The sequence below is a fragment of the Apis mellifera genome, linkage group LG6, assembly GCF_003254395.2.
Source record: "Apis mellifera strain DH4 linkage group LG6, Amel_HAv3.1, whole genome shotgun sequence".
Taxonomy (NCBI): domain Eukaryota; kingdom Metazoa; phylum Arthropoda; class Insecta; order Hymenoptera; family Apidae; genus Apis; species Apis mellifera.
Genome location: NC_037643.1, coordinates 17,011,282 through 17,038,619, shown reverse-complemented (window position 1 = coordinate 17,038,619; position 27,338 = coordinate 17,011,282). Strand labels below are relative to the sequence as shown.

At 23.6% G+C, this 27,338-nt stretch overlaps 4 protein-coding genes and 2 long non-coding RNA genes across 11 annotated transcripts; 3 read left to right on the top strand and 3 right to left on the bottom strand.

Annotated features, from left to right (window-relative positions):
* Positions 1 to 741: 741 nt before the first annotated feature.
* On the top strand, positions 742 to 4,191 carry LOC100578804. 3 transcript variants are annotated; one of them, XR_003304913.1, is made up of 4 exons: positions 742 to 1,028; positions 1,564 to 1,754; positions 1,855 to 2,004; positions 2,791 to 3,140. It is a non-coding gene; the product is annotated as an uncharacterized LOC100578804 (long non-coding RNA). The 3 variants fall into 3 exon arrangements; XR_001703593.2 differs by adding an exon at positions 3,434 to 4,191 and having other exon boundaries at positions 747 to 1,754; positions 2,791 to 3,009; XR_003304912.1 differs by having other exon boundaries at positions 744 to 1,754; positions 2,791 to 3,137.
* Positions 4,192 to 5,653: 1,462 nt separating this feature from the next.
* Positions 5,654 to 9,956, bottom strand: LOC102655611. 2 transcript variants are annotated; one of them, XR_003304944.1, is made up of 4 exons: positions 9,437 to 9,956; positions 7,350 to 7,685; positions 6,325 to 6,629; positions 5,654 to 6,034 (listed from the first exon to the last, which is right to left on the bottom strand). It is a non-coding gene; the product is annotated as an uncharacterized LOC102655611 (long non-coding RNA). The 2 variants fall into 2 exon arrangements; XR_001703607.2 differs by lacking the exon at positions 9,437 to 9,956 and having other exon boundaries at positions 7,350 to 7,844.
* Positions 9,957 to 11,107: 1,151 nt separating this feature from the next.
* On the top strand, positions 11,108 to 12,501 carry LOC725801 (G/T mismatch-specific thymine DNA glycosylase). Its single transcript, XM_006570988.3, has one exon. It carries the CDS (start codon positions 11,290 to 11,292, stop codon positions 12,499 to 12,501), a length of 1,212 nt encoding a protein of 403 aa, XP_006571051.2. The 5' UTR covers positions 11,108 to 11,289.
* Positions 12,502 to 12,761: 260 nt separating this feature from the next.
* Positions 12,762 to 17,921, bottom strand: LOC409986 (peroxisomal multifunctional enzyme type 2). 2 transcript variants are annotated; one of them, XM_006570990.3, is made up of 18 exons: positions 17,870 to 17,921; positions 17,734 to 17,800; positions 17,530 to 17,606; positions 17,308 to 17,445; positions 16,887 to 17,039; positions 16,539 to 16,811; positions 16,347 to 16,463; positions 15,910 to 16,040; positions 15,714 to 15,785; positions 15,577 to 15,637; positions 15,274 to 15,437; positions 15,092 to 15,215; positions 14,835 to 15,010; positions 14,472 to 14,648; positions 14,160 to 14,277; positions 13,682 to 13,885; positions 13,510 to 13,604; positions 12,762 to 13,429 (listed from the first exon to the last, which is right to left on the bottom strand). In XM_006570990.3, exons 3-18 carry the CDS (start codon positions 17,588 to 17,590, stop codon positions 13,310 to 13,312), a joined length of 2,184 nt encoding a protein of 727 aa, XP_006571053.2. In that variant the 5' UTR covers positions 17,591 to 17,606; positions 17,734 to 17,800; positions 17,870 to 17,921; the 3' UTR covers positions 12,762 to 13,309. The 2 variants fall into 2 exon arrangements, with proteins under 2 accessions (XP_006571053.2, XP_016768321.2); XM_016912832.2 differs by lacking the exon at positions 17,734 to 17,800 and having other exon boundaries at positions 17,870 to 17,888.
* A 451-nt stretch (positions 17,922 to 18,372) lies between these two features.
* Positions 18,373 to 20,313, bottom strand: LOC552362 (protein lin-7 homolog C). 2 transcript variants are annotated; one of them, XM_016912833.2, is made up of 6 exons: positions 20,166 to 20,313; positions 20,031 to 20,069; positions 19,870 to 19,911; positions 19,477 to 19,589; positions 18,939 to 19,184; positions 18,373 to 18,707 (listed from the first exon to the last, which is right to left on the bottom strand). In XM_016912833.2, the coding sequence occupies exons 2-6, from the start codon at positions 20,065 to 20,067 to the stop codon at positions 18,549 to 18,551; spliced, it is 597 nt and encodes a 198-aa protein (XP_016768322.1). In that variant the 5' UTR covers positions 20,068 to 20,069; positions 20,166 to 20,313; the 3' UTR covers positions 18,373 to 18,548. The 2 variants fall into 2 exon arrangements, with proteins under 2 accessions (XP_016768322.1, XP_006571055.1); XM_006570992.3 differs by having other exon boundaries at positions 20,155 to 20,309.
* A 707-nt stretch (positions 20,314 to 21,020) lies between these two features.
* Positions 21,021 to 25,749, top strand: LOC725935 (claspin-like). Its single transcript, XM_006570993.3, has 7 exons — positions 21,021 to 21,653; positions 21,738 to 21,869; positions 22,100 to 22,308; positions 22,375 to 24,902; positions 25,021 to 25,154; positions 25,227 to 25,439; positions 25,515 to 25,749. The coding sequence occupies exons 1-7, from the start codon at positions 21,021 to 21,023 to the stop codon at positions 25,710 to 25,712; spliced, it is 4,047 nt and encodes a 1,348-aa protein (XP_006571056.3). The 3' UTR covers positions 25,713 to 25,749.
* Positions 25,750 to 27,338: the final 1,589 nt, after the last annotated feature.

Below are 27,338 nucleotides of genomic sequence, written 5' to 3'. Positions count from 1 at the left end.
CCGAAAATTTATTTTTATAAGGTTTTCTAATTGTTTCCACAAAATTTTTTAGGTATTTATCAAATTTGTAGGTTATTTTATTTTGTACTTTCTAGATAAAAAAATTTAATTAAAACAATATTGGCGAATTTATTTTATTTTTGTTTGGAAATTGTTCTTTCTTATTTATTTTTAAATTCAAGATAATTTAGATTTAATTTTGTCCACCATTTTTATCTTAATTTATGTATATTTAAAATAAGTATTCCTTAAAAAAGAAATATATATCATATCTTTAAATCTTGAGATATCTTTCTTTAGAATTAATTTTCAATCGATTTCTATTATATTCGTATAAATTTTAAATACAATTTTTCTCGTATTAATAATAATAGTAATATTAATGTCGACCTGTGGGATATAGAATATTCCATATTTCCAATTTTGCCATTTATCGATGAATTACGAATGATTACAGATATCCATTGTTTAACGTGAAAATCATTATGAATAATATTAAAACATTGCAACCATAAATGTACGACATTGTAATATTAGTGTGTATAATTATTCTCAATTATTTATCGATAAGTGCATAAATTCAAATAAATATTCCATGTAATTCACAAATGAAGTATAATTATTATGAAATTTCCGATTTAAGACGTATTAAATAATATAAATTAAATTGATATTATTACGCTTCTAAATTATTTTAATAAATAAATTTTAATTAACGATATCGATGGAATAATTTTAAAAAGAAATTAAATTTAAATTCATTCGGTAAACGAACTTTTCCATTAATTATATCTCAATACAAACTATTAATTATTATATTGTAACAATAGCATTAAGTTACAGTTTGTAATACAGAAAAAAAAAAAGAAATGTACGCACTTGCGCAAAACGGAAACGATAATTACCGTAGGGAAACAATACGAAAGTTACGAAGGAAGAAATTTTCTATAGTCTGGTAAACCGCAAGTGGACCAATGAAGAGGTTGAATCAAGAGTGGCGAGAGGAACAATAAATCCTTCATATCGCAGTGAGTATTATAATTAATGAACCCTCGAAAGTGGAAAAAAATTAGGAAGAAGGAAAATACTGAATTGAAACGAGAGATCGTGCTTCAAATTCACGGTAAGTCGATGTGGTCAAGGTAAAACGCGATCGTTTTAACCTCACAAATTAAATCGTTCTCGAATTTTTTTTTTTTTTGAGATGAAATAAATTTATAAGCTTTTGTTAAAAATCAAATTCAATAAATCTTTTTTAAATCTCTATCATTTTGAACACGTGTAAAATATATCATCTGTCATTTTATACAGAAAGATTATTAAACGAACTTTACAAATGTATATTTCGATTATGACAAGGTGCGTGCACAATATAGCTTTGCAGCTGCATATATGATACATGTCACAGAATTGATTGCAGTGACATGATCATAGCAAATCCTATAACTGTAAATATTTTACACATGATTCTCGTGTGCATCGTTCCGCTACATGAACGTGTATAACGTGTCAATGGCAGCCGTTATCTTATTGGTCGTTCTATTAACCCATGAAACAAACAAGGCCTACCGTGCTCGTATAACATCGCGGTATACATCATCGATGGACTGCTTCCAATAAACTATAGCACCAGTTTCTGCCAAGTCATTAATCATTCAGAAGACGGTGCCAAAGAGAGCAATATCGAATAGTATGGAAACTGAAATCCCTTTGGACTAATCGTTCAAAAGTTTCTTCCGAAACATGGATAATTCGTGAGTAAAATTGAGATTTAACAATTTGTTAACATGTTTGATGAATTCTATTATTTTTTTAATCCGTTAAAATTTATCTGTAATCTGAATTTATTTATAGATATAATATAGCAATTCCCTATAGTTCTAAATAATCTAACGTGATTATTTGAAATTTATTGGAATCAACATCTGATTCAACATTACTATTCACAATGTATTTAATGTGGATTGCATTTGTATAGTTGCATACTAGAAGTTAATAAATAAGGTATATATAAGGCACAATATTAAACAAATAATTGTTCAATAAATACAATTGTCATTGTATTTCTTTATAAATATAAATTATGGTACAATACTTATAAATGTTTACCAATTACAGGAAGTACATATAACTATTCCTATTATATTTTATAAATTACTATTGATCCTATGAGAAAGGTAATACATATCAAGAATTTCCAATAATGCATTCTCTAAATATTTTTCTGATAAAAAATTAAAAATTATAAAATCTAATAAAATTTCTTCAATCATCGTTTATGATCATTGAACCAAACATCAGTAATTTTTGATTTTTTATTTTCATATCAGGTTCGTCTATAAATTCTATAACTCCTTCACTAGATCAAATTCATCTGTTGCTATGAATCCAAACTTCTTAACAACATTTTAACGAGATTTATGATATCTTTCTATGGTGATTGTTTGATTTTACATCATATTCGTTCACACTTGACACGATCCAAGAGGCTCTTTGATTTCGCGTCAAGTTCGTCCGCGTATCTAATACTCCTATGATCGTATTCCTTTGATACGTATCCATTTGCTTTCGTGGCCTTGTGATTTATAACAAATTTAATTCTTCGAAACTATACGTATCGAAAATATTTATACCGAACATAATATTTCCAAAAAAAGCTGTATATATGAAGATGATGTATACATCTATCTCGTATTAACTTTTGAAATTAATGTTTGAAAGATTTTTCAAAGATTTTATCAAAAGAAACAAAAAAGTATATAAATTTCTTTAATTTTTCTTATCTTACAGAAAGAAAGGGGATTATTACAAAGAAGAATATTAATTCAAAAACATTGGAAAACACTGGTTTGCTCTATTTCTATCACCATTAATTAAACCAGGAATAGAACGGAAGCAGACTCGTGCGAAGATGTAAATTCAGGAAACTCGACTAGGCTACAGCTTGTTAAACTGGTTACCGAGATGGGCATAAGAGGCAAGAAGCTGTGAACAAGAGCTACATCAAGAGTGCGTACATTGTTTAATTAACAAGTCACCGCAGCGCACCTCTCCCGTGTCCATTACAAAATTATTATATATAATTTTAATTGCAAATAGTTAATACTATGTAATATTAAATCGATAATTAGAGAGGCATATTTATTATAATTATAGTTTTAAAAATCGATACAAATTGGTTGATAATCTCTCTTGGAAGATCATTCAATTCAGATTAAATTATGATTGAAGGATTATTCTTCAAAAATTAAATTAGTATAAACTTGTATAATTTTTTATCACATTACACTACTTGCTAGCTTTCTAAAAAAATATTATTTAGTCATTTATTTTAATTATAATTATAATTATATGTTATAATTACATTATAAGTCATTTAGAAAAATTTCATTTCTATTATTTCTACTTAAAAGAATTTTCTTTTATATTACAGATTTTGCCTCCAAATATTTAGAGCTCTTTACTTTTTTTCTCTAATAACTTTTTCAAAAGAGCTCAAACATATTATATATATATATAGACACGTGCGAGGTGTTCTCTATTGATATAGTCAGATACGTGAGAGTTTCTAGGAAATTACATGTCAAGCGTCACTCTGTCGATGTGTCTATAAGTTCAAGCTCCATGAACGTTTACAACACGTGTCACGCAATCTCTCTATCGTCGTGCTTTTCAAGTGGACACACATACATACACAGAGAACAAAAGGTGGCATGGAGGTGCGCATTCACGTCGTGGATGGTGTGTATTGACAAGAACATTACTCGGGCAAAATTTTCCCCATCGATGGTGTTGCAGATTTTACTGTAATCACGTTTTCGCTATATAATTATCGCGCAAAGTGGATATGAATATCGGCAAAAGTTGTTCGCCAAGACGCCCGACCTATCTTCAACAATTAAAGCATTGGAAAACAAGACTTGTTTTGCGTGTCTATGATTTTTCTTTAATGTAAAATATAGCAAATTATTTCTATCAACAATTGGACACGAAAGTGATTTGAAAATGTCAAAAATAATTGAATTTATTTATTGATGTATGAAGATAATTATTTATAAAAAAGTACAGCCTTCTTGAGGATTGATAATTTTTTAATATATTATGAAGGTCATCATCCTGAAGATTTTATTTGCCATGTTGGTAATTGTTCATTAAAAAATTATTAACAAAATAATTCAAAATAGAGTTAAATCAATTAACTAAGTTTTTATTTAATTTTTGAATTAATATAAATTATTTTATATCAAATAAAGATGATTTCATAGTTTATTGGGTTTATTTAAATACTTTCTAATAAACTATCCAAATAAAAACTTCATAATAGAGAGATCAAAAAATACTATCTTTTTGTAAATTTCAAAAGATTTTTATAAAAAAAAAAGAATTGAATGAAAAGTATATGGATATTCAAAAATAAATGAAAACATGTACTTTACATATATATATATAAAGTAAAACCCTCATATCCACAAAAATGGATTCCAAGTTCTTCTTATTGATATCTGAAGCAGCAAATAATAACAAATATAATTCAAGCAGAGTCAGATAGGATTCAATTTAATATATTAAACATTTGAATTTTATTAGAAAAGTAAAATTTTAAGAAATCTCTAAATTGTAAAAGCATATTTAATTAAACAAAAAATTTTTCAACGTAAAGTAAAATTTATTTTATCAGTAAAATCTTTAAAATTAAATTCATGGAATAAAATCTCTACAGTGTAAAATAAAATTTCTTTTTTTTTTTATAAAAATCTTTCTAGGCATAAATTGAAATTTATTTACTAAAATTTCTACGATATAAAATTTTGCTTCGTTGAAAAATTCTGTTTCATATTTCTTTTACACAAACACATTTTTGAACCGTGTAAATATAAATGGGAGAGACGGAAATATACATGTTCTATCTCCATCCATGAAAATATAGAGCAAGAAAGGCAATCTTGATAACTGTACCCTAAGATCAATCAGCCTAATACTCTCCATCGAATCGGACAAAATATCTTTCATCCTATATCTCGTTTAATCCTTAAATCACAATTTTGTCCAATATCTTTTCCAAGATATTTTACAAGGTATAAAATGATTTTAGATATCAAATTGTTTAAATAATTTTAGATTTGATACGAATGATAAAACGCTCTGAAATAATTATACCGATTCCTCAACGTTTAAACTTTAGACTTTTAGACTCGCTGTTCGAATATCTCTAAGGAGCGCGATAAATACAGGAGGATCAGCATTAGTGGTCAGGACTTGGAATATCACGGACTACGAATTATATAAATCCTCCAACAAATCCAGATGGCTTTAGCACGTTGTGTATAAGGTGTAACCGAAATCATGTAGAATGGGATTTTTTTGTTAAATAATGTAAGAATTTAGCAAGTGCAAATTTTCGTTGTAATTATTTTTTTTTTTTAAATTTGAATATAAATATAAAATTATTCAACACACTGTTGCAATTTTTCAATTTTTTATTTAAATTTAAAAAAGAAAAACTTTCTAGTATGTTCAGTATTGTATTTTAGAAACGAAATGCAAATTGAGTACAACAACGGAGATAACAAAATTTGAGGAAAAAAATATCAAACTGACAATAATAAAAATAAAATATAATAATATTCCAGTATTTGTTAATTTTAAATTTTTGCGCGAATATAAAAAGTATAAACTCGAAAAATTAATATTTTTGTAATGTAAAATTTAGCAAGACAATTAAATATATTTAACGTTTTATTTATATATGTGAATTATAAATTTTATCTATTTTTATCATGCAAAATCATCTTATCGTAAGTTATATAGGAAATAATATTTCGTAAGTTATTACGAAATATATTTCACAAAGCTCTGGCACGTGGAAGCTCATACGTATGGTTGTACTACTACTGCTACTGTTATATATGTATACATAATGCATTGAGTGAAGAAACACGCCATCAACAAGAAAGATCTTTCTGACCTATATTTCTAGCTCTGTCAACCTTCTGCCGTGGTAAGATAAGAGATACTAGCTTTTTCTGTATCCTTTCTGTAAAAATTGATGCAAAGTATATTAGGTGACAACAAATGTGACGAAAAAAATTCAATTTTTTTTTTAAGTTTGCAATTATCAAATGAAACGTATGATAATGTGAAAAATTGATAATGATTTTAATTAGACGATTTGAATTATTCTGAAGAATTATAAAAATGTTAAAAGATTAAAATTTACTTAATAAGACAATTTCTCGCGTATCATGCGCGTGCTTAAAATCTAGAATATTATATTAATTCAAATTCTTGCTTCGACGCTTTGTTATGATGTTACTAATAGTTTACTTGAACTAGAACGTAGACACTTGGAGAGAAGATACGTTTGAAACGTAATCTGATCACTGCATCGGCGCGTGTATCAATTACGTTTGTCGTAATCCGTGCTAATCAAGCGCAGTTGGCTCAGATAGCGTTGTACAACAGAGATAATGCAAGGAAATGGCGAGGATACGTTGACTCCATTGTTCAAGCAGTCTCTGACGAGTGACTAATTACACATCGTGCTCACTGTGTACCCGCGAATCCATTATTGTATCTCGAAGAATGCCTGTTGGCCCTTCCTTCGTTCAAAGAAATGTTCGTCTTTTTACCTACAAATGAAAAAAAAAAAAAAAATGAAAAAGAAGAAAAAATAGGAGGAGAAGCAAAAGAAAATCCCTAGATCGAGATATCTAGGGGAAAAAATAAGATTGTTTTCTCGATAAAATATTTATCCCTTGGAAAAGAAAGAAAAGAAGAAATAAACAAATAAAGAATTTAAAAGTTTTTGAGAATTTTGAGAGAATTTCGAATTACGTAAATTTAAAATTATATCTAGTAAAAATAAAGAGGTAAAAAAAATAAGGTAAAAAAGAAGAGATGCACCTTTTAATTCAACTTCGTTTCTCAACTCATTACCCTCAAAATGGTGTCTAATGTGATTTACACAACTCCTCACTACGCGACAGACACGACCTCCAATTATTTTCGTAGCAGAATAAACGGGACAAAGACAATTGTATTCAAACAATCACGACAGAAATATAAAGAAAAACCCTTTGGTTAAATGGAAATTGTTCGTAGAAATTATAGAGCCAATTGAAAATTCAATTTTTCGCTCGATTTTTGATACGCCATTCTTTCACTTTGATAATTTTTTAATTGAAAAATATAACGAAGAAATTCTATTAAAATAGATCGATTTAACTATTTTTAATGAATTTAAATATTTTTGTTTAAATTATGCATAAAATAATCAAGAGATTATCAATCATATTTTTTTCTCTTCTTTGTGAATGTACAATTTTTTTTGTGTTGTCGTTTCTTCTTACTTTTTCTCTCTTTATTTTTCTCTTAGAAACGTCGTCCATCGTTACATCTTTATCCCCTCTTTCGTTCCACGCTTCCAGTGTTGTCGTTCCGAACGATACGTTCGAATGCACATGGTATTGGTAGGTTTAGCTTCTCAACTAATTAAATTTCCTTCGTTCCTAAGAGTGATATAGGAACAACAGGAAATTCCCTTTTCGTTCCCTGAACATCGGCCCCCCACTTCCGCAATTCAGCAATTGCAGTGTTCCTTGCTCCGGATCTTTCCCTGGCTCGAATGGAATTATGATCCAAGAATTATCGTCATTGGTCGCGTTTCGTCGCATCGTCAATGCCCTCTGTGAATTTTCCTTTTAAATTATCGAAATAAGGAGAAAAGGTATTCGTGGAATATTCGTATATGCCTTAATTTGAGAAACGAAGAAAATTAGTAATCTCATCTATTTTTTTAAATAAATTTTTTTTGCCATATCAGCGTTAGTTTATATTGATTGAAATTGATCTATAAATAATTAAGAAATATTTAAGAGATAATCATTATTTCATTCATATAGTTAAGGATATATTAAGAAACCTGCGAAGAAGATAAAAAAGATAAAACCAAAAAGTGTAGTTTCTACATAGTTGAAATAAATTTACCAACTATCTGATGATGGATGTTATGTACTGACCCTAGTTTGGCTGATCTTTCTTAGACTTAATTCACTTTGAAGTTATATTAAATCTGATAAAATGGAACAATAATGATGCAAATTAACATAACATGTCAATTCCATCTGAAATACTTTTGCAAAGAGCAAATCCATAAAATATTAATACAAATTATTTAAATAAATATATTTTAATTTTTTGTTAATTTAATGTTCATTTTATTTTTGATTTTATTTCATATTTTTGATTAATTGAGATAGAGATAGATTTTTACAGTAATAGATTGATATTATAGAAATTCAATTATGAATATCATAATTATGATATTTATACATAAATTTAACTATTCATAGGAACATGATATTTAATTTATTTCTAACAAATGTATTGTATATATGCATTTCTATTATTTTTTTATAGAAATAAATGTAATATTTAATATGTTATTTGTAATTAATATATGTAATATATTTTCAGTGTAAATAATTCTATAGTTTGTTGAGAATAATATAAAACAAAAAAAAAATTATTTAAACAAGAGTTATTTTATCAAAAAATATAACTCTATTAATGTAACTTTACTTTCAGAGAATTTTTAAGCGATACAATACAGCCTGTAAAATCAATATTTGCAGCATAATATTTTTTCCAATCTTTTTCGAAATATAATAGCTCTCGTTAAGTTCAATTATACTAGTCATATATGAGAGTAGAATCGGTGTTTGCTGCGTAAAATTTTATTAAGTAAATTTATATGGATGAAATTGGACTCTATGTTTCTTTGTCAATTTTAATTTAAATAAACGCGATAACATTAGTTTATTTTATTTTTACATGCATATTTTTCTTTCCTTTACAGATATACAGTTCAAGTATTACTTTTATGATATAATATACATTCGATTTTTCTAAATGTCAAAATATTTACAAGTAGATATTTTTGGAAGCTATATATATATATTTTGAAGTTCAAAATCGATTTATACAATCCGAATGAGCATTTTGTAAATATTGAAATTGGAACATTATCTTTTTTGAATAGTAATCGAATTCCATTAAAAGTTTGTATTAGAATTGATCTAGATTCAAAATACAGTTTTAGAATGGATCCCAACTTTATCGAATAATTCGCTATTATTTCTGTATATCTATATAATTGAAAAAAAAAAAAAAACAAATAACGAAGCATTCTTAAAATTGCAACTATAAAAATTAAAAACTATAAATTGATTCGTTATTATTAATATAAGAATATGTTATATATAATAAGAATATATTATAAATTATGATTTAAGATTTTGTAACATTTATTATCCTGTTAATACTATTAAGATTAAACTTCGTTCACAGTTTCCTCAAATTAAAGATTTTGTCTTATTAAGACTTATACTATTCTCCATATAATCGTAACGTGTAACTGGTTTCAACGGTTCGTTACCATAATAGGATTTCCCGAGGTTCGCTAATCTAACCTCAAAAACTCGTCGATTTTTCCCATAATCGTTACATCTTCACCGGACGTTTAATAGCGTTGAGCGTACGCCAAAATCTGCTCGTTTGCGGTGTAGCGCGTGAAGAGAGCCGGAAATCGTGGTTTCACGACGAATACGTATGCCACAAGCCAGTATACGCGTGCAATAATTCACTGGTCCGTAATAACGAGTTGGTAACTGGCTAATGAATAACTAGTGAAAATTAAACAGCTCACAAATCGAGTTTCGAGTTTCCGCGCGCGAATCTGTGAAACAACGGTCACGATTCGCTATATTACTGAGCTAATAATCGCTATACCAATCGTGCTAATTACAATTGCGAGAGAAAAAATAAAAATATACAAAACTAGCTTTTATACTTATTTGATATTTGATTACTGGCAATGTGATTAATAGTTGATTGATAATTTAACGAGAAATTTTAAAGAATCGAAATAGTTTTGAATTATATAGTTCTAATGATAACTACAAATACTTATTACACAATTAATAATAAATCTAAGTAAAGTTGTAATATTAGTACCTATTAACCATCAGAATTACAACAATAATAAAATTACGATATATATGATTATAATTAAATTTATGTCTAAGATTCAAAAATCCAAAGTTGCATCTATTATATAGTAAAAAAATTAAGCAGATCGCATAACTGCGTAATAGTAAACTATATGTTTGAATGTCGACTATGCTCGCTAGACCGAAAGATCAACACAATTTGAATGCATTCCGGTAGCTAGATTAGCAGGTATGCTCTGTAAATACTCTGCCTAATTATGTGCTGTACTATCATCATATGAATATTATATTCATTTTCTTTTTATAAAATTCATTCAATTTTCATCATGAATGAAAAAATAAAAAAAAAAAATAATGATAAAGAAATTCAAATGATCAAATATCTTAAAACTAAAAGAATCTACACAAAAATGAAATTATATAGTAAATATAATTCTTGTATAATATGTAAGTTATGATTATACATAATTAAATTCTTAAATAAGATAAATCAAACAATATAGATTTTTATAATATTCTAATTTACTAATTTATAAATTATATTAATTTATAAATTAAAAGTTAGAATCAATAAATGTAGAATTTAAAAAAAAATTTCAATTCAAAGATTAATAATAAATAATAAACATTTTTGTTAGATATATAATAAATATTTTCAAATAATGTACCTACATAAGTACATATTATCTGTACCTCTGCAGATATGTCGCATTATGCACATACCTTACATCCGATTATACAAGCAGATATAGGATATGCACTAGTGGCTGAATTTAGATAAACCAATCCATTGATTGAATATGATCCTAAATTTGTCATTTGAATATTGATACATGGTTGAAATATAATACATTTCATTAAATTCTTTAAGTTTGCTTTAATACGATAATTACTTTATTGATCCATATTGTTATTATTTATTGTTATTTACCAAATAAATTCAGAATCTAGTTACTGAATTAAATTTACTATTTTTCATTTAATTTACAATCTTTTATATCTTTTATTAGTATTTCGTTAGAATATGTACATAGAAAAATAATCTTTTTGAATTGTGATTTTAATTGTGTTTATTTTTATCACGTGGTTTTATTTATGCTAGAATACCAGTGTTTCGTATCTTTGAATGAACGTTGATTTATGATTTAACCTAAATTATAATTAACACGAAACAGCAAAAAAAAGTTTAAAGAACTATTAAAAGTATTAATATAACAAACAAAATGTACATATGTAATATTTTTGAAAAGATATATTATTCTTTTTTTAACCGATTGTAATGATTTCATGGTATAGAACTATGTCTTCGCTCTCTTTGAATAAATTAAAAAAGAAAACACCAATAGAAAAGATTAATAAACAAAGAAAAAACATTAATCGATTTGATGGATTAACAGAAGAAGAAGTACAACAGTATACCTTGCCAGATTATCTAAAAATGAATCTGGATTTAGTTTTTGTTGGCATAAATCCGAGTTTAATGGCAGCCCATCGTGGTAGATATTATGCAGGTCCAGGTAATCATTTTTATAAACTTTTACATGAATCAGGATTAACACCTCGATGTTTAATTTATGAAGAAGATTATAAACTTCTTCAATATGGAATTGGTCTAACAAATATAGTGACCAGAGCTACAAAATCTTCCGCTGATTTAAAACGTACAGAAATCAAAGAGGGTTCTAAAATCATAGAAGAGAAATTAAAACTTTACAAACCAAAGATTGCTGTTTTTAATGGCAAATGTATTTATGAAGTATTTGCTAATAAAATGGGTTTTAATTTTAATTTTGGATTACAACTAGAACGTATTAATGAAACTGCAATTTGGGTCACTCCATCTAGTAGTGCTCGTTGTGCAAACTTTCCAAGAATGACAGATAAATTACATTTTTTTACTGCATTAAAAAAATATTTACAGTTCTTAAAAGGAGAAATCAAAGACATTAATATAGAAGAATTTTTGTTTGAAGGAAAATGCAAACAGTTTATTCCAAAAACATCAAAAATGTGGAGACGAAAAAATATTTCTGCATTTTTACATGGAGGAAGAATTGCTAATAAAGATACTATATGTTTAGATACGTCTGATGAAAATATTGCAATAGCTTATAGTACAGAATTTGTTGTAAAGAAATTTCAATCTAATGAAAATAATAAAACTAATGAAATATCTGAGACAAATGAATCTGATTCATCACAAAATTTTGAAGAATGTATTTCGCAAAATATTGTAAAAACGTTTTTTGAAAATGACAAATTTTCACAAAAAAAACATTTACTATCATTAAATAATGAAGAGACAAAAACAAATCAAATTTCAATCAATAATTTAAAAAATATAAAACAAAGAGTAAAATCAAAAACTAAAATGAAAAAAAATTATTCTCAACCAATTAAAAAAAAAGATTCTAAAACTAATATTGATACAGAGTTCATAAATTTGATAAAACAAAGATTGGAAAAAAAAAATAATTATCTCGATGAATAAATTTAAATTTTATTTTATTATTTTATTATTATTATAATTATAATTAATTTAATATTAAACAATAAAAAATATAATTAGTAATTTTTATTTACAAATAATACCAATGAAATATTTTTTATAAAATTTTATATAAAATTTATTAATAATAATTAAAAAATTAAAGTTATATTTCATTAAATTATTAAATAAATGATGAAAAAAAATATCAAGATTTGCAATAATATAAAATATATTTATTTAAATTTAAGAAAAAGTGGATATACAAATATAACTTTCTTTAATTCATAATATAAAAGAAATATATGAATATTTTATGTCTTATTTTACCCTAGCCATATAATCATTAAAGTAAATAAAAATTAGTATAAAAGTATGATATAATAACTATAATATAAAAATAAGAAAATGGCTAGTAAAAGGAATGCAAATCTAATTGATATTTTATAAATATTTTATAAATAAAATAACCAGATTAAGTTAATTTAATAGTCTTTTCTCACATAAATTTTTATCAGAAATTAAAACTGTCATATTTTAAATTAAATCACATACCATATACCAAAGCAAAAATATTTAAAGTATTTAAAATTTGATTAGATGTGACTCAAAATATTTACTATTAACACTTTTAAGAAGATAAATATCAAAATACTGTAAAAAATTTAATAATGGTTTAGAATTATCACAGATAGAACAAAATTCTCCTTTATCTTTATGCCATTCTGTTAGCTATTTTCTCATTTTTTTATAATATATTATATATATATATAATATAACGTAATTATTTAATTGAGGAATTTTGTTAATATTACAATTTTGATTTACTTGCTTCTATAAGTGTTTTTAGTTTTTGAGTAAGCATGATATTTCCAGTAATCTTTAATTTTTGTCGAACGAATGCTACTTGTGGATTTAATTTACCCAAAGCCTGTATGAATAAAATAATTTATAAATTAAATATATTATTTACATGTTTGAAATAATATATTAATATAAAAAAAAATTTACCATTTGAATCATGTCAGCATCTTCAAGAGTCAATGTTGCATCAGGTTTTGATTTTGGTTCTCCTCTATATACTTCAGATTTTTTCAAATCCAAAGCTTTAAAACAATAAAAAAAAAAATAAGAATAAAGTTCAGAGATTAATATAAATCTAAAAAAGAAAAAATATAGTTACTCCATTGTGCTTTAAGTTTTCCATTTACTAAAATATGATAAAGAAATACTCCATTGATTTTTTTAACTTCATCTGAATTTGTTTTTACATATTCAGCGATTTTAAAAAATACTGCATCACTTTCAAGAGATGTGTTACTGATGTCAGATGAAAGATTTTCTTTTGATTGTATGGATATTGTATTTGTTAAATCAACATAACCACCTGCAATGCAAAAATTCAAAACATAATTTTTAATAATTATATTGAAAAGAATCGAAAAAAATATTGAAATAATTATATTAATCAATTATATGTAAAAAGAATGTATGAAATATCATGCATTTTCATATTTTAATAATTCTTTTAAAAATTTTAGAAATTTATTTTTTATTTATTTACTTTTATATTTGTTTTTAAAATACGATTAAAATTAATACATAATAATTAGTATATAAAGCTTAAGTAATTTATAATTTTACAATTAATTAATTATTACCTGATAAAACTAATATATTTTCTTCCACAGTATGTGTTTGAAAATGTATTCTATTACCTTCTTGCCACATATCCGTTCGTAATGTTTGACCTGGGATTACTGGTTTTGCAAAACGTGTCTGTGATATTCATTAAGTAAATTAATCTATATAAAAAATCTCTATTCATTTACATATATATAATTTTGATCTTTTTACTGTATAAATGTTATAAAATAAAAAAGATAATTAAACAATATGTATTGTATATTTTATAAAATCTTATAATAAATATATAAAAATGATATTAATTATATAAATATCTATAAACTAACCTTTATAGCTTTAAAGAGACTAGGATCACCACCAGTATAAGTTTGAAGAATATGGCGAACAGAAAATCCAAGCGTACATAATCCATGTAGAATTGGTTGTTTAAAACCAGCTATCATTGACATATTTGAATCAATGTGCAAAGGATTTTGATCACCACTTAATCTATATAAAGCAGCCTAAAAATTCAAAAATAAGATTCAATTAGAAAATTAAAAATGATTACAAAAAATTATTATTTAAGTTTTTTTTCTCAGAAATTTAGAACTATTCGAAAATATAATTTCAGCTTAACAAATTCAAATAGATTGAATATTAATATAAATTTAATATATCTAATATATCTAATTTAATATATGATATACTTGATCTTGACTTGTTTGTTGAGTAACTGATGTATCTGGTTCTCTATTTGGAGATTCAATAGTTGGTATAATATATGAAGATGTTCGTTTTCCTTTAAAATTACCAGCTCCTATTACAAATATTATCATTTGGCCTGTAGATAATTTATCTTCATTACTAGTATCAAATGTATCATCTGCAAAAAAAAAAAAAATACTATAGCATTAGTTTCATTTTACATAAAATAATATTATTTGTAAAAATGATATTTACGTACGTTGTATTACAACTAAGGCACCTTTTCCCTTATCTACTACATCCACAATTTTATAACGTGTTTCCACCGTAGCTTCTGTTGGTAATTGTTTATAAACTTCAATATATTGTTCTCCATGTAAAATCTAAATATATAATAAATTCATTAAATACTATTTAGAAATATTATACAAAATAAATTACCTTTGTTGGATCCAATTCAATATGTGGTAAAAACTTTTCATACATAGAAAATTCCAAAGCAACCATTGGAGCATACACAACATAAAATGTAGGCAATACAGCAAAATTGCTGTCATTTTCATATAAATAACGAAAATCAGTTGGTATCTGAACAGAGGCACCGACTGAAGCAAAAATTATATTTTATATTTGTATTTTAAATTTATATGTTAAATTCATTCTATTTCTTTAGTTAATAAAATATAATATAATTTTTAATCAACTATTAATATAATTATAATTAAAATTTAATAATAATTGTACCTCCTAATGCATATAATATAATATCCCGGTAATTGTAAGTATGTCTCAGAACGCCACTGTTCTAAGAAAAAAAAATTTATAATAAAACGTAATAGCATTAATTATAAATAATTAATTAAAATAATTATCTTAATTACTTGTGATTCAGAAGGTTGAGAATTCTCGGATTTCGTTGTTTCAATTGTAGTCATGAATTCTCCTGTTACTTCCTACAAAATATAAAGAGTTTAATATTTTATTAAGCAATAAATTATTTATAAATGAGATAATAAAATAAGATAATAAAAAATAAAATTATATATAATTTTATATATAATAAAAAATTGTATGTACCTCAATAGAATTAAAATGTTTAGCATTTGACATATCAGTAATAACTTGCCATTTGTTTTCAACATCTTCAGGAGTGATTTCGCTTGATAAATCTTGTCTTAATGTGGATCCTGATGAACGAATTACATGACCTAGAAATAAATATTTAATATTATTAAAAAATTCTTTCAAAATTATATTTTTTTTCATTTATATTTTCTATTAATAAATTATATATATATATATAATTAAATATTAATTAAATTATATATAAATTATATAAGTTTTTACATATATTTATAATATTTAAAATATTTTATATCTTTTAGTAATAATTATTCAAGAATTCCATTTTTAGATTTTAACCAATGATGATTTTTTTTTATTTTTTATAATTTTGTACCATTATATACCATTATATATATATATATATATATGTAAAAATCATTTGTACTTACATTTGCCTGCCCAACCCAATGCAGATTCAATAATAGAACCATTTTCCATACATTTTTCATGACACAACCAAACTACTACAGGAGCTATTAATTCAGGTTTTAATTCTTTAAAGAAATCTAGAAAACAGACAAAATTGACAAAATTAGTGTATTTAAATATATTAAATTTTAAGTATTGTATCCTACATATACCTGGTGGTAAAATATCTTCTGTTAAACGAGATGCTGCTGTTGGTATTATCACATTTGTATGTATATTTTTTTGTTTGCCTTCGATAGCTAATGTATTAGTCAAACCAATAAGACCCATTTTTGCTGCACTATAGTTAGCTTGGCCAAAATTTCCATACAAACCACTATTACTTGCTGTCATAATTATTCTACCATATTTTTGTTTAACAAAATAGGGCCAAGCAGCTTGAGTTGTTTTAAAAGCTCCTTTTAAATGAACATTTTGTATCAAATCTAAAATTAAATATAACTTTTTATTTTAATCTAGAGAAATAACAATTTAATTGATAATATAACAATATAATATACCCCAATCACTCTCTAGCATTTTAGCAAAAGATTTATCTCTTAAAATTCCAGCATTATTAACAAGTATATCTATTCGTCCAAATGCATCAATAGCTGTTTTAACAATTTTTTCACCATCAAGAACAGAATCATAATTAGCCACTGCTCTACCACCTAAAACATTAATTTATAATATAATATTTTTTTTAATTATAAAATAATTATTAATATATATTAAAATATACTAAAATAAATCTTTTATATAATTTCAGAATTTCATATACATTTAACAATATACAAATTATATTTATAGATTATTATTTGTATTGAAAATATAATTTTATTATATATATTGAAAGATATATATTTATAATGTATTGAATTGTATATAGTTATGCAATATATATGAATATATAAATCAATTCCAAATATATTATGTTACCATTTTTTCGAATTTCATTGACAACTGAGTCTGCAATTTTAGTACTACTTCCATCACCATCTCTACTTCCACCTAAATCATTTACGACGACACTAGCACCTCTTGAAGCAAAAAGTAAAGCATATGTACGACCCAAACCTAAAAAAAATTGAAATATAAAGAAAATTAATTATATACGGTAGAAAATATAGTTAGAAAATATAATTAGAAAATAAAAATTACCTGCTCCAGCTCCAGTTATTATAACAACTCGATTGACGAAAGATAATTTTTCTTCTCCCATTATAGCAAATTCAATACTGATCAAAATAAATCAAAAACAGAGAGATCTTTTATTAATATTGGATTTAAATCGATCTGAACTTATATATAAATGTCTTACAATGAGTATGCGAAATAAGAGGTTAAAGTTCATCGAATACTTACAATCTTGTTTCTTACATTAACATTGATAAACATAAAGTATATTGTTATCCAGATAAGAATTCGTTAACTAACCAATAATAATTCATTATATATGTATAAATTCTTATAAAAATATATTAAGTTTTTTTATACATACCTAATGATTATGTATAAAATATATATAAAAAATTATGTAAGAAATTTATTTATAGATAATACTAACTTATAGCACTAAAACGTAATATTGAAAAGAGGGAAAATATAAATTATATTGTTCGTACTTTTGTTATTTTTTACTATTATTTATTATTTTTATCATAGTGTAATAATATGTACAATATGTAAAATATATAAAATTATCAAAAAAATGATATTAATAATTATTAATCATTTTTAATTTTGCAACAATTGAGATTCAATAAAAAAAAATTAACTTTATAAACTTATTTATTAAATAAATAAATAAATAAATAACTTTATAAATATGTAATATTTATTAAATAGTAAATAAATAAAAGAAAAACAGATTTTATTTTATTTTTCAAATTTATTTTTTAAAACTATATAACATTTATACACAATATTTTTTCAAAACATAAAAAACAGCAATAGTTACAATAATTATAAAGTATTATTAAATTTAAATCTATTAAATAATTATAAAGTATTAATTTAAGTTTTATTTTCATAAAAGTCAATAGATGAACAATTTTATAATGTAAAATGAAGATTAAAACGATATTAATATATATATATATTAACACATATATATATATATATATATGTATATGATTAATTTATTGAAAAAAAGTAATGAATATAACAATTTTTTACTTTTATTGCATATGTTGACGCCTACGTGCAGCTCTTTGTTTATCAAATCGTAATTCCATTTCTTCTAAAACACGCGGAGTATATCGTACAACCAATTTCACTGAATTCTGAGCCTGTTTTAATAATTCTACTGCTTTTTCGTGATTTTCTCCTTCAACACACTGAAAAATAAACATATATTTAGTATAAATATATCATTATTATAGAATATCGGATAATATTAGGTTTTTCTTATTTAAAAATTACATAATGATACTAGATATAAATAAAGATAAATTGCAAACACAAGATACAATGTTATTTTTTTTTTTTTTTTACTATATATAAACTTATTTTTGATATTGATATATTTCATATTGATAGAAGAAACAAGAAATAAAAACAATTCTAACCACTCCATTAACTGAAAGAAGTTGATCACCACGTTTTAAACCACCATGACGGTCAGCAACACCACCAGGAATAATTCGTGAAATATAAATTGGCGAATTTTGTTCTTTACCACCCATTACATTAAAACCAAGACCTTCTTCAGTTTTTGGTAATTCCACTACTCGCGGATGTGCATGGCCTTCACTTGCTGCAAAAGCAGCAACTGTTGCTTTTGCTGTAGCTGATGCACGAACATCTTGAGATCCCTAAAATTATTAATTAATAAAATTATAAATTCATATTAAATTTCTTATTCTTAATATCATAATCTTAATCATTATTTTTTATTATATTTTTAAAATATTACTATATTTTATAATTACATGTTATACTTATTTTCTTTCTCAAGTTGTCATAATTTTATTATTCAGATGCACAATTTAGAAAATTATGTATCTATCTTTTATTAATATTGGTAAAAATAAAGAAATTAAATAAATTATATGTAATTATATATAATATACTAATATAGTAGTAAAATGTTACAATATATTATACCTGAATGTCCACAGTTTCATATACATGTTCATATACTTCACGTACAGCACTAAGAAAATCACTTTGTAATACTTTTTGTAAAGCAGCTAATTTTGTTGCAGGTACTTCACCACCTAAAAAAATTCTATAGTTAATATAGTTAATAATAATATTAAATTCTATAATTAATAATATGAAATTTATAATCATTAAATGAAAATTTGTTACAAAATAAAATCACGTACATGATTTACATATGAAAGTAAATTAAACCAAGAACATTATGAAGGAATGACCATTATAAGGAAGACCTACATAAACAAGGTAATTTTTGCAATAATATTTCATACAATATTCTTATTTTTTTATATGTTTCTACTATATTTTATAATTAAAATGCATTTAATCAATTACCTTTTTGTAGTTTGTCTAATAATTCAATAGATCTTTTAACATCTGCAAATAAAAATAAAAATAAGAAATAAATTTTAAACAATAAATTATCATATATCATATTCATCTTATCTGTTATAAAATTATATATTTGTATATATTTATTTTTTAAAAAAATTTACCATTCGCTAATGTAAGAGGTTCGCCCATCGTAACCATGCCTAGAAATAAAAGAAAAAATATCTTATATAATAGTTATATTTCATTATTAAAAAAAATATATAATATATAATTTAGAAAACATACAGATACAGTACTTTCTTCGATAATGACGTAGCCACAAATTGTCAAAAAAATACGTCAACAATTTGATCTATCGACCAACTATTGTCAACCGAGAACTTATAATAAACTTGAAAGGTCTTTAAATGCTTTCTCGAGACTATGTAACCTAGTAATTTGATGAAATCAAAATGATTCCCTAGATAGTGATACTATATAATAAATATAATGAGATTTTTTTGTTTATTGTTTATTGTTTATTAAAGTACATTTTGTGATTTATTAAAATAAACGTCACAATAAAATATCATTTAAAATTAGTAAACAAAAATGTGTATTTTGTATAAATCATAAATAATACTATTACATTTCACATATTATTTTAAATAATCATAAAATAATCTATTAAATATCATATTGTATAAATATTATGTATAAATAATTATCAATAATAATACAGAAGTCAATATCTAAAAAAAAAAAAGAAAAAGAATATATGAATTGAAATGATATTGATGCTGCCATCTGTGATAGATAATTTAGATAAAATAAATTAATATTTTTGATGTTTTCGCGCCAAAATAAATAGTAATGTGTAAGTACTTAAGAACCACTGATGGTTTGTAATTAGTATGTTGTATGTAATCATTAGTTCCATAATATACAATTTTAATATTGTGAATAAATTTAAAAAAAAATATAGTTTTTAACATAAAAATATAAATTTTAACAATTAATTATATTTTTAAAAAAATAATTTATAAAAAGAACAATAGTTATTACGTTATAATTTTATATTTTTGTAATAAATGTTAATATAATATATATATCAAATAATAAATATTAAATATCAAAATTAAAATAGTAAATAAAAAATTAAAATTTTAATAATGAATAAAAATTATGATTTGAATAATGATAATAATGCAGACAATAATAAATGTAATGTACAATATGAATTTAAAGAATCAGAAAATATTAAGAAATCAGAAGACATTACAAAAAAAGAGGAAAATAAATTTTTTAATATGAAAAATTTCTCTAATAGTGATACAAACAATACATTTAATAAAATTTTGATAGAAACAAATAAGCTTAACAATGAAGATAATGAAATACATAATAAAACTGTAGAAGAAAATAAGTTTGATGAAAAAAATAATGAATATAAAAATGAAATTAATAACTATTCTGATAATGAAATTAACATAGTTAATAAAACTGTAAAAAAAAAAAATATAGAATCTGATCAAACAAATAATAAACATGAAAATAATGATATATATAATAGATTATCCAAAATAATAGATAGTGATTCAGAAGAAGAAAATATATTTACTTTTAATTCCAATAAAAATAAATCTGCTTATAATAAATCAGAAGATGAAATGACTTCTGAATATAATAAAAATCATTTAAAAGATAAAAATAGTACTACGAAATTGTTTGACAGTGATACAAATGATAATATTCTTAATAAAACTGATAGTGAAGAAATAATTTCAAAAAAAATTACAAACAGTGTAAGTAATAATTATAAAATATATATAATTTAATTATTAAATAAGTAATTTATAATTATTAAATAATTATATTACATTTCACAGATAAAAAACAAATTTCAAACTTTAATAGATTCAGAATCAGATGAAGAAAGAAAAGATGATGAAGAACTATTAAATCCAATAAAACATGATAAAACTAAAAAATATAAAGAAAAATATTCTAAAGTGAAAAAAGTAAGTTGAAAATTTTTAATTTTCAGAAATTGAATAATATATAAAATTATTATTATAAGATAATTATTATATAAGATAACAATATTTTTAAGCAAATATTAGATAATTATTATTGGGTCCAGAAAGTAATTTTGTTCTTTTTTTATAACATAACATATGAAAAACGAAATTACTTTTCAAACAATCCAATATATACTTATAAAGTTTATGAAAGTAATATCGTATTGTAGGTTTCATTAAGAGCTTCTAAAGAAGAAGCTATGAAACAAATACACAGTGAAACTCAACGTTTGATTCGAGAAACAGAGATTTCACTTCCATATCATAAACCAAAACAACGAACATTACAAGAATTTTTAAACAGAAAAAAAGTAATAACAGCTCTTCCAAAAGCACCTACAATGGCAGCTAAATTAAAAATGTCTTCTATTATTGTTGAGTAAGTATTTTTTATAATTTAATTATTTATTAAATTCAGTAAAAATTAAAAAATTTTTTTTAACAGTGAAGTTTTAAAAGAAAAAGAAAAAGAAGCAGAAATATTTTATAAATCCTCTGATTCAGAAGACGAAACTAAAGAAATCAATAAAGAAAATACAGATAAAGAAATGAACATAAATATGCAAGACCTAAAGAAGAATAATGTTTCACGAAAGTTATTTATTGATAATAATTTATCTATTCTAGAAAGTAATAAAGAAAAAAATGATATAATGAAAGAAATTAATGAAACATTAACTGAAACAAAGGAAACTGAATATAACAATACAATTATAAATGATAAAACAAAAGAAAATGAAACAAACTTGGAAATAGCAGAAATACATTGTGAATTCAATAAAATAGAGAATAACAATGTAATGTCTAAATTAAGTGAAACAGCTAAAAATGAAAAAGAAGATGATTTGTTACAAACTGACTTTAGTCAAAATAAAAATAAAGAAAAAGACATATATATTGATAATAATAAATATGATTCAGAAATTATAAATAAACATTCAGATATTTCTACATCAAAAAATAATAATGATTATGCAAAAATTGTAAAACAATCTTTAGGAATAACGACAGATGAATCTGATGAATATAACGAATATGGTTTACCGCCGCCTAAATTTGATGAATCCCCAGATATTATTAAAAAGAAAACTTTATTAAATATAAATATAAATTTAGAACCTAAATTAAGAGGTATTCCAGGTACAGTGATCGATTTATCAGATAACATTAAACCAAGTAAGAAAGGAATAAGTGCTTTGATAGATCGATTCATATGTAAACATTCTAAAACCAAAGAACATATTAATGATATTAATGATATTAATGATATTAAACTTACAACAATGCAAATAAAAGAATCCTCAAATGGATTATCAATTATTAAAGAAACACTTCCATACAGATTATCAAATATAGCAAATGAAGATGCTAAATTAGAAAAACCTGGAGCTAAGTTAAAACGTTTAAAAGAAGAATTGAAACAGAAGATGGTATTAAAACGTAATGAAGAATGGAAACAAAAAGAAGAAGAAATGAAGGAACAAGAAATAGAGTGGAATGAATCCATAAATGAAGAAGATAATTTTAATGAACCATATTCTCCAAGTATAGAATCTCACAGAACCGAAGAAGATGAATTAGAAGAAGATGATATATGTATAAAAAAAGGAAAAGAGAAAAAAAGAAATGTTTTTATAGATGATGAAGCTGAAGTCAGTGAAAATGAAATAAACGATAGTGATGAAATTGAAGATGAAGATGAAGATGAAGTTCAAGAAAATTCAGAAGAAGATGAAAAACTTATTTCAGAAAATGAAGATGAAAATAGCATTTGTGATAGCAATGAAGCATCTACAAAACATAAAACATTTAAGCGGATTTTAGAATCTTTAGATGATGATTCAAAATCTTCAATCATTGAAAATAATGAAAATATTGAAAATCAGACTTCTTTTCCTCAAATAACATTAGATAATAAAAATTTTAAAGAAAATGAGTTAAGCGATAATGAAAATGATATTCCAGTTTTTCAAATACATATAAAAAATGATTCAGAATATCAGAATCAAACACCTAAAATTAAAAGTAATACTTTAGATTTTATTTCTCCTATAACGCAATTAACTGCACTAAATGCTCATGTAGGAGAAGAAAATGAACTAATAACAGAAGAAGCAGAAACTAGAGATTTATTTCATCAAATGCGAGATTTTAATAAACAAGCTACATTACAAAGAAAATTATTTGTTAGTCAAGATAATGTATTAGATGAGGATCTCATGGAAATATGCTCAGGTAAATTTCCAGATGATAAATTTATTTGCTCCAAATTTGCAAAAGAAACTAATGTAAGTGAAACACAATTATTAGAATTATGTTCAGGAACTTTTAATTCTCAACCAAATGATAAAGAATTAGTTGACATCAGAGATGAGTTATTTCAAAATACAGAAGTGTCTAATGAAAAAAACTGTTCATACTATGAAACAGATAAAAAAAATAAACAGCAATCAAAAGAATCTTGGAATAAATTTCGTATCTTATCTTCTGATGAAGAAGATTCAGTTGAAGAAGAAATTGATAAGAAATCAAAAAAAAGAATTAAAAAATTAAATTTATCCGATGATGAAGAAGATTCTTCTGCAATAAGCACTAATGATGAATATGATGAAAAGGATGATGATGAAAAATTTATAGATTATGACTCGGAAGAGAATGAAATAATTATTCCAAAAAAAGATATAAAACAATATGCAACTAAATTTTTGGAAGAAGAAGCAGAACTTAGCGAAAGTGATTGTGATGTATCTGCAGATGAAGATGAACAGGATTTAGATAAATTGGAATTCGAAGATGGAGATAATGAAGAAATCGATGAAACAAAAGTAAAAAATCAAATAGGGAAACTTCATATGAGACAATTATTGGATGAAGATCAGAGAGAAGTAAGAATGCTCCAAGAATTATTATTTGAGGATGGAGATTTGTTTAGTGAAAGCACACGAGAAAGAAAATTTAAATGGAGAAACATAGGTAAACTGAAATTTAAAAAATTTACATTTCTATATTCTTTCTACTTGTATATTAATTTATATTGATAATTTGTATTGATATGGATAATAAAATATTTAACTTTTTATTCGTTTTTTAGATAAACAGGATGATAATGATAATTCTCAACCATTAGAAGATAAAGATGGTTGGGTAGATTTATCTGATGATGAAGATGAAGCAAAGTGGCGTAAAATACGACATGAAAGAGAAAAATTCTTAGCAGAAAAAATGGTAAAATAAGTTCTAATTTGAATGATATCATTTAGAATAAATCATTTTATTTTATGTATTATTAATTTTTAGAAAAATGTAGATACTGAAATTGAAGATGAATTAAATAGTAGTAAAATTTTTAAATTTGGCTTAAAAATTTTGAAAAAAAGACGAATTGATGAATCACAAAAACAAGATACATTAATGGAAACATTTGATTCTGAACCAAAATTGAAAGTACCTTATAGTATTACAGAAATATTAAATACTTCAGAATTGAATCAAACATCACGCATGATACATGTAAGATCTTTAAAAAATAATTATTGATATGTGAAAATTTAATGCCATTTATGATAATATTTATAAATTTTCTAGAATGTTATGCAAAAGCGTTCATTCCTTGCTAAAGGAGAAGAAACATTGACTCGTTTAGCTGCTTTGGCTAAACGAAAAGAAACACCACTCTCGACGATAAATGCAAAAAATTTTGTTTTTACACATGTTGATGTAAATACGGAAGATGAGAATGTGTCAACAAAACAAAAAAATTCAACAAAAAGAAATCAAAAATAAAATTAACAAAAAAAATTAATATATTGATACAATTTAATGCATAGTAAATTTAAAATTTATATATATATAAAATTGATAAATAGATAACATAAAAATTGTTATAAGAATTTCAAGTATTACAAAAAAATTTTTTTTATAAATTTTAAGAACGTGTTGTATGTATTATAAGAATTTTATAATTGTAGATGTATATTTTTATTCGTTTATATCAGAATATGTTTTTATATTTATATTTTACAAGATATATTGTAAAATCAAGAATGTAATATCTATATTTTTATATATTAAAAATTAAAACTTATTGTAATTTTGAAAAAGAAAAGAAATAAATGTGTTCAATTAAGTTTTTAAGAGTATATATGGACAAGGAAAACAAATAGTGGGAAAAAGATAAAATAAAAATATATTGAAATTAACGTCATCTTAAGAATATCGCAAACAAAACGCATAGAAGGACAAAAAATAATCATCAATGCTATTTCTCGAATATTAAAGATACTTTTCAAAAATCATTTTTTTAGAAATACTCAAGAGATGGTGCTAATTCTTAATTCTTATTTTATTTTATTCTTAAGAAATGTATTTAGAATTCAAAAGATGGCGTTGACAATCAATTTTATCTCTATCTTCTTCTATCTTCTATCTTTTCTATGTGTATTTTATTTGTACTTTGAAAATGGTTGATTTCGTATTTTTTATGTTATCTCTATCCTTTTTTCATTATTTTTTTTTATCTATAGTTGCTTTTGACACGTGACTATAAAGAACGTGAATTGAACATATTTTCATTTCTTTTTCAAAATTAAAATGTATTTTAATCTTCAATGAAACATATATAAATATTTTATTTTTTCAATTATAGTAAGTATATATAAATATTTTCAACTTTACAATATTCTTATGACAATTAATCTTAAACATAGTATACATATAATATATGATACGAATATTTTGACAAAAGATTTAATAATAATGATAAAATTAAACAAAAAACTGACCTATCAACAAAGTAATAAATATAATAATCTTTATTTGTTATGTAAATTGTTATGTAAACAAATTGCAATTAAAACATAATTATAAATATTTTTGGTTAAAAAGAATCAATCAATTTAATAAATTTTTCTTCGTATAATAAAAAAGAAATAAAATTAATAAAGTTTAATGTTGAAACCAGTAATTACTCACATCTATGTATTTTTTAACTTAAAAAAAAAATATTGTTAAAAAGAGATAGGACAATATATCAAATGTTTGTTTAATGTAATTCTATCCAATAATGCGCGTCCTTGCCTAGGGCAATTTTCGCATACAGTATGAAATATGCAGTCCGTTCATTTGAATTGTTTCATTTCAAGAGTTAGTATGTTTTAAGTAGAAAAGAATTAAACAGATATACAATTTTAATCTACATTTTATATTAAATATAATCAATATTTATAAATTGAAATAGATACAAAAAAAAAATGTTAACAAAATTTATTATTAATTATAAAAAATAATTATACTATGAAATATATTTAAACGATCTGTTATTTTTACTTATGAATTTATAATTAATTATTATCATATTAATGTCATTTATATTCATAAATTTTCTAATATTTTATAATAATTTTGCATTTG

What these genes read in the sequence shown, in the direction of transcription:
- LOC725801 (XM_006570988.3), top strand. Translation starts at nt 11,290, where the DNA reads ATGATTTCATGGTATAGAACTATGTCTTCGCTCTCTTTGAATAAATTA.
- LOC409986 (XM_006570990.3), bottom strand. Translation starts at nt 17,590, where the DNA reads ATGGGAGAAGAAAAATTATCTTTCGTCAATCGAGTTGTTATAATAACT. An exon ending in AACATTTTAATTCTATTGAG is followed by an intron (nt 15,786 to 15,909) that starts GTACATACAATT and finishes TATATTTTGTAG; the next exon opens with GAAGTAACAGGAGAATTCAT. An exon ending in AAATATATTAGTTTTATCAG is followed by an intron (nt 13,886 to 14,159) that starts GTAATAATTAAT and finishes TTTGCATTGCAG; the next exon opens with GTGGTTATGTTGATTTAACA.
- LOC552362 (XM_016912833.2), bottom strand. Translation starts at nt 20,067, where the DNA reads ATGGTTACGATGGGCGAACCTCTTACATTAGCGAATG. An exon ending in ATTAGACAAACTACAAAAAG is followed by an intron (nt 19,590 to 19,869) that starts GTAATTGATTAA and finishes GAATTTTTTTAG; the next exon opens with GTGGTGAAGTACCTGCAACA. An exon ending in TTCTTTCAGTTAATGGAGTG is followed by an intron (nt 18,708 to 18,938) that starts GTTAGAATTGTT and finishes TTTATTTTTCAG; the next exon opens with TGTGTTGAAGGAGAAAATCA.
- LOC725935 (XM_006570993.3), top strand. Translation starts at nt 21,021, where the DNA reads ATGAATAAAAATTATGATTTGAATAATGATAATAATGCAGACAATAAT. An exon ending in ATGTCTTCTATTATTGTTGA is followed by an intron (nt 22,309 to 22,374) that starts GTAAGTATTTTT and finishes TTTTTTTAACAG; the next exon opens with TGAAGTTTTAAAAGAAAAAG. An exon ending in AATTCTTAGCAGAAAAAATG is followed by an intron (nt 25,155 to 25,226) that starts GTAAAATAAGTT and finishes ATTAATTTTTAG; the next exon opens with AAAAATGTAGATACTGAAAT.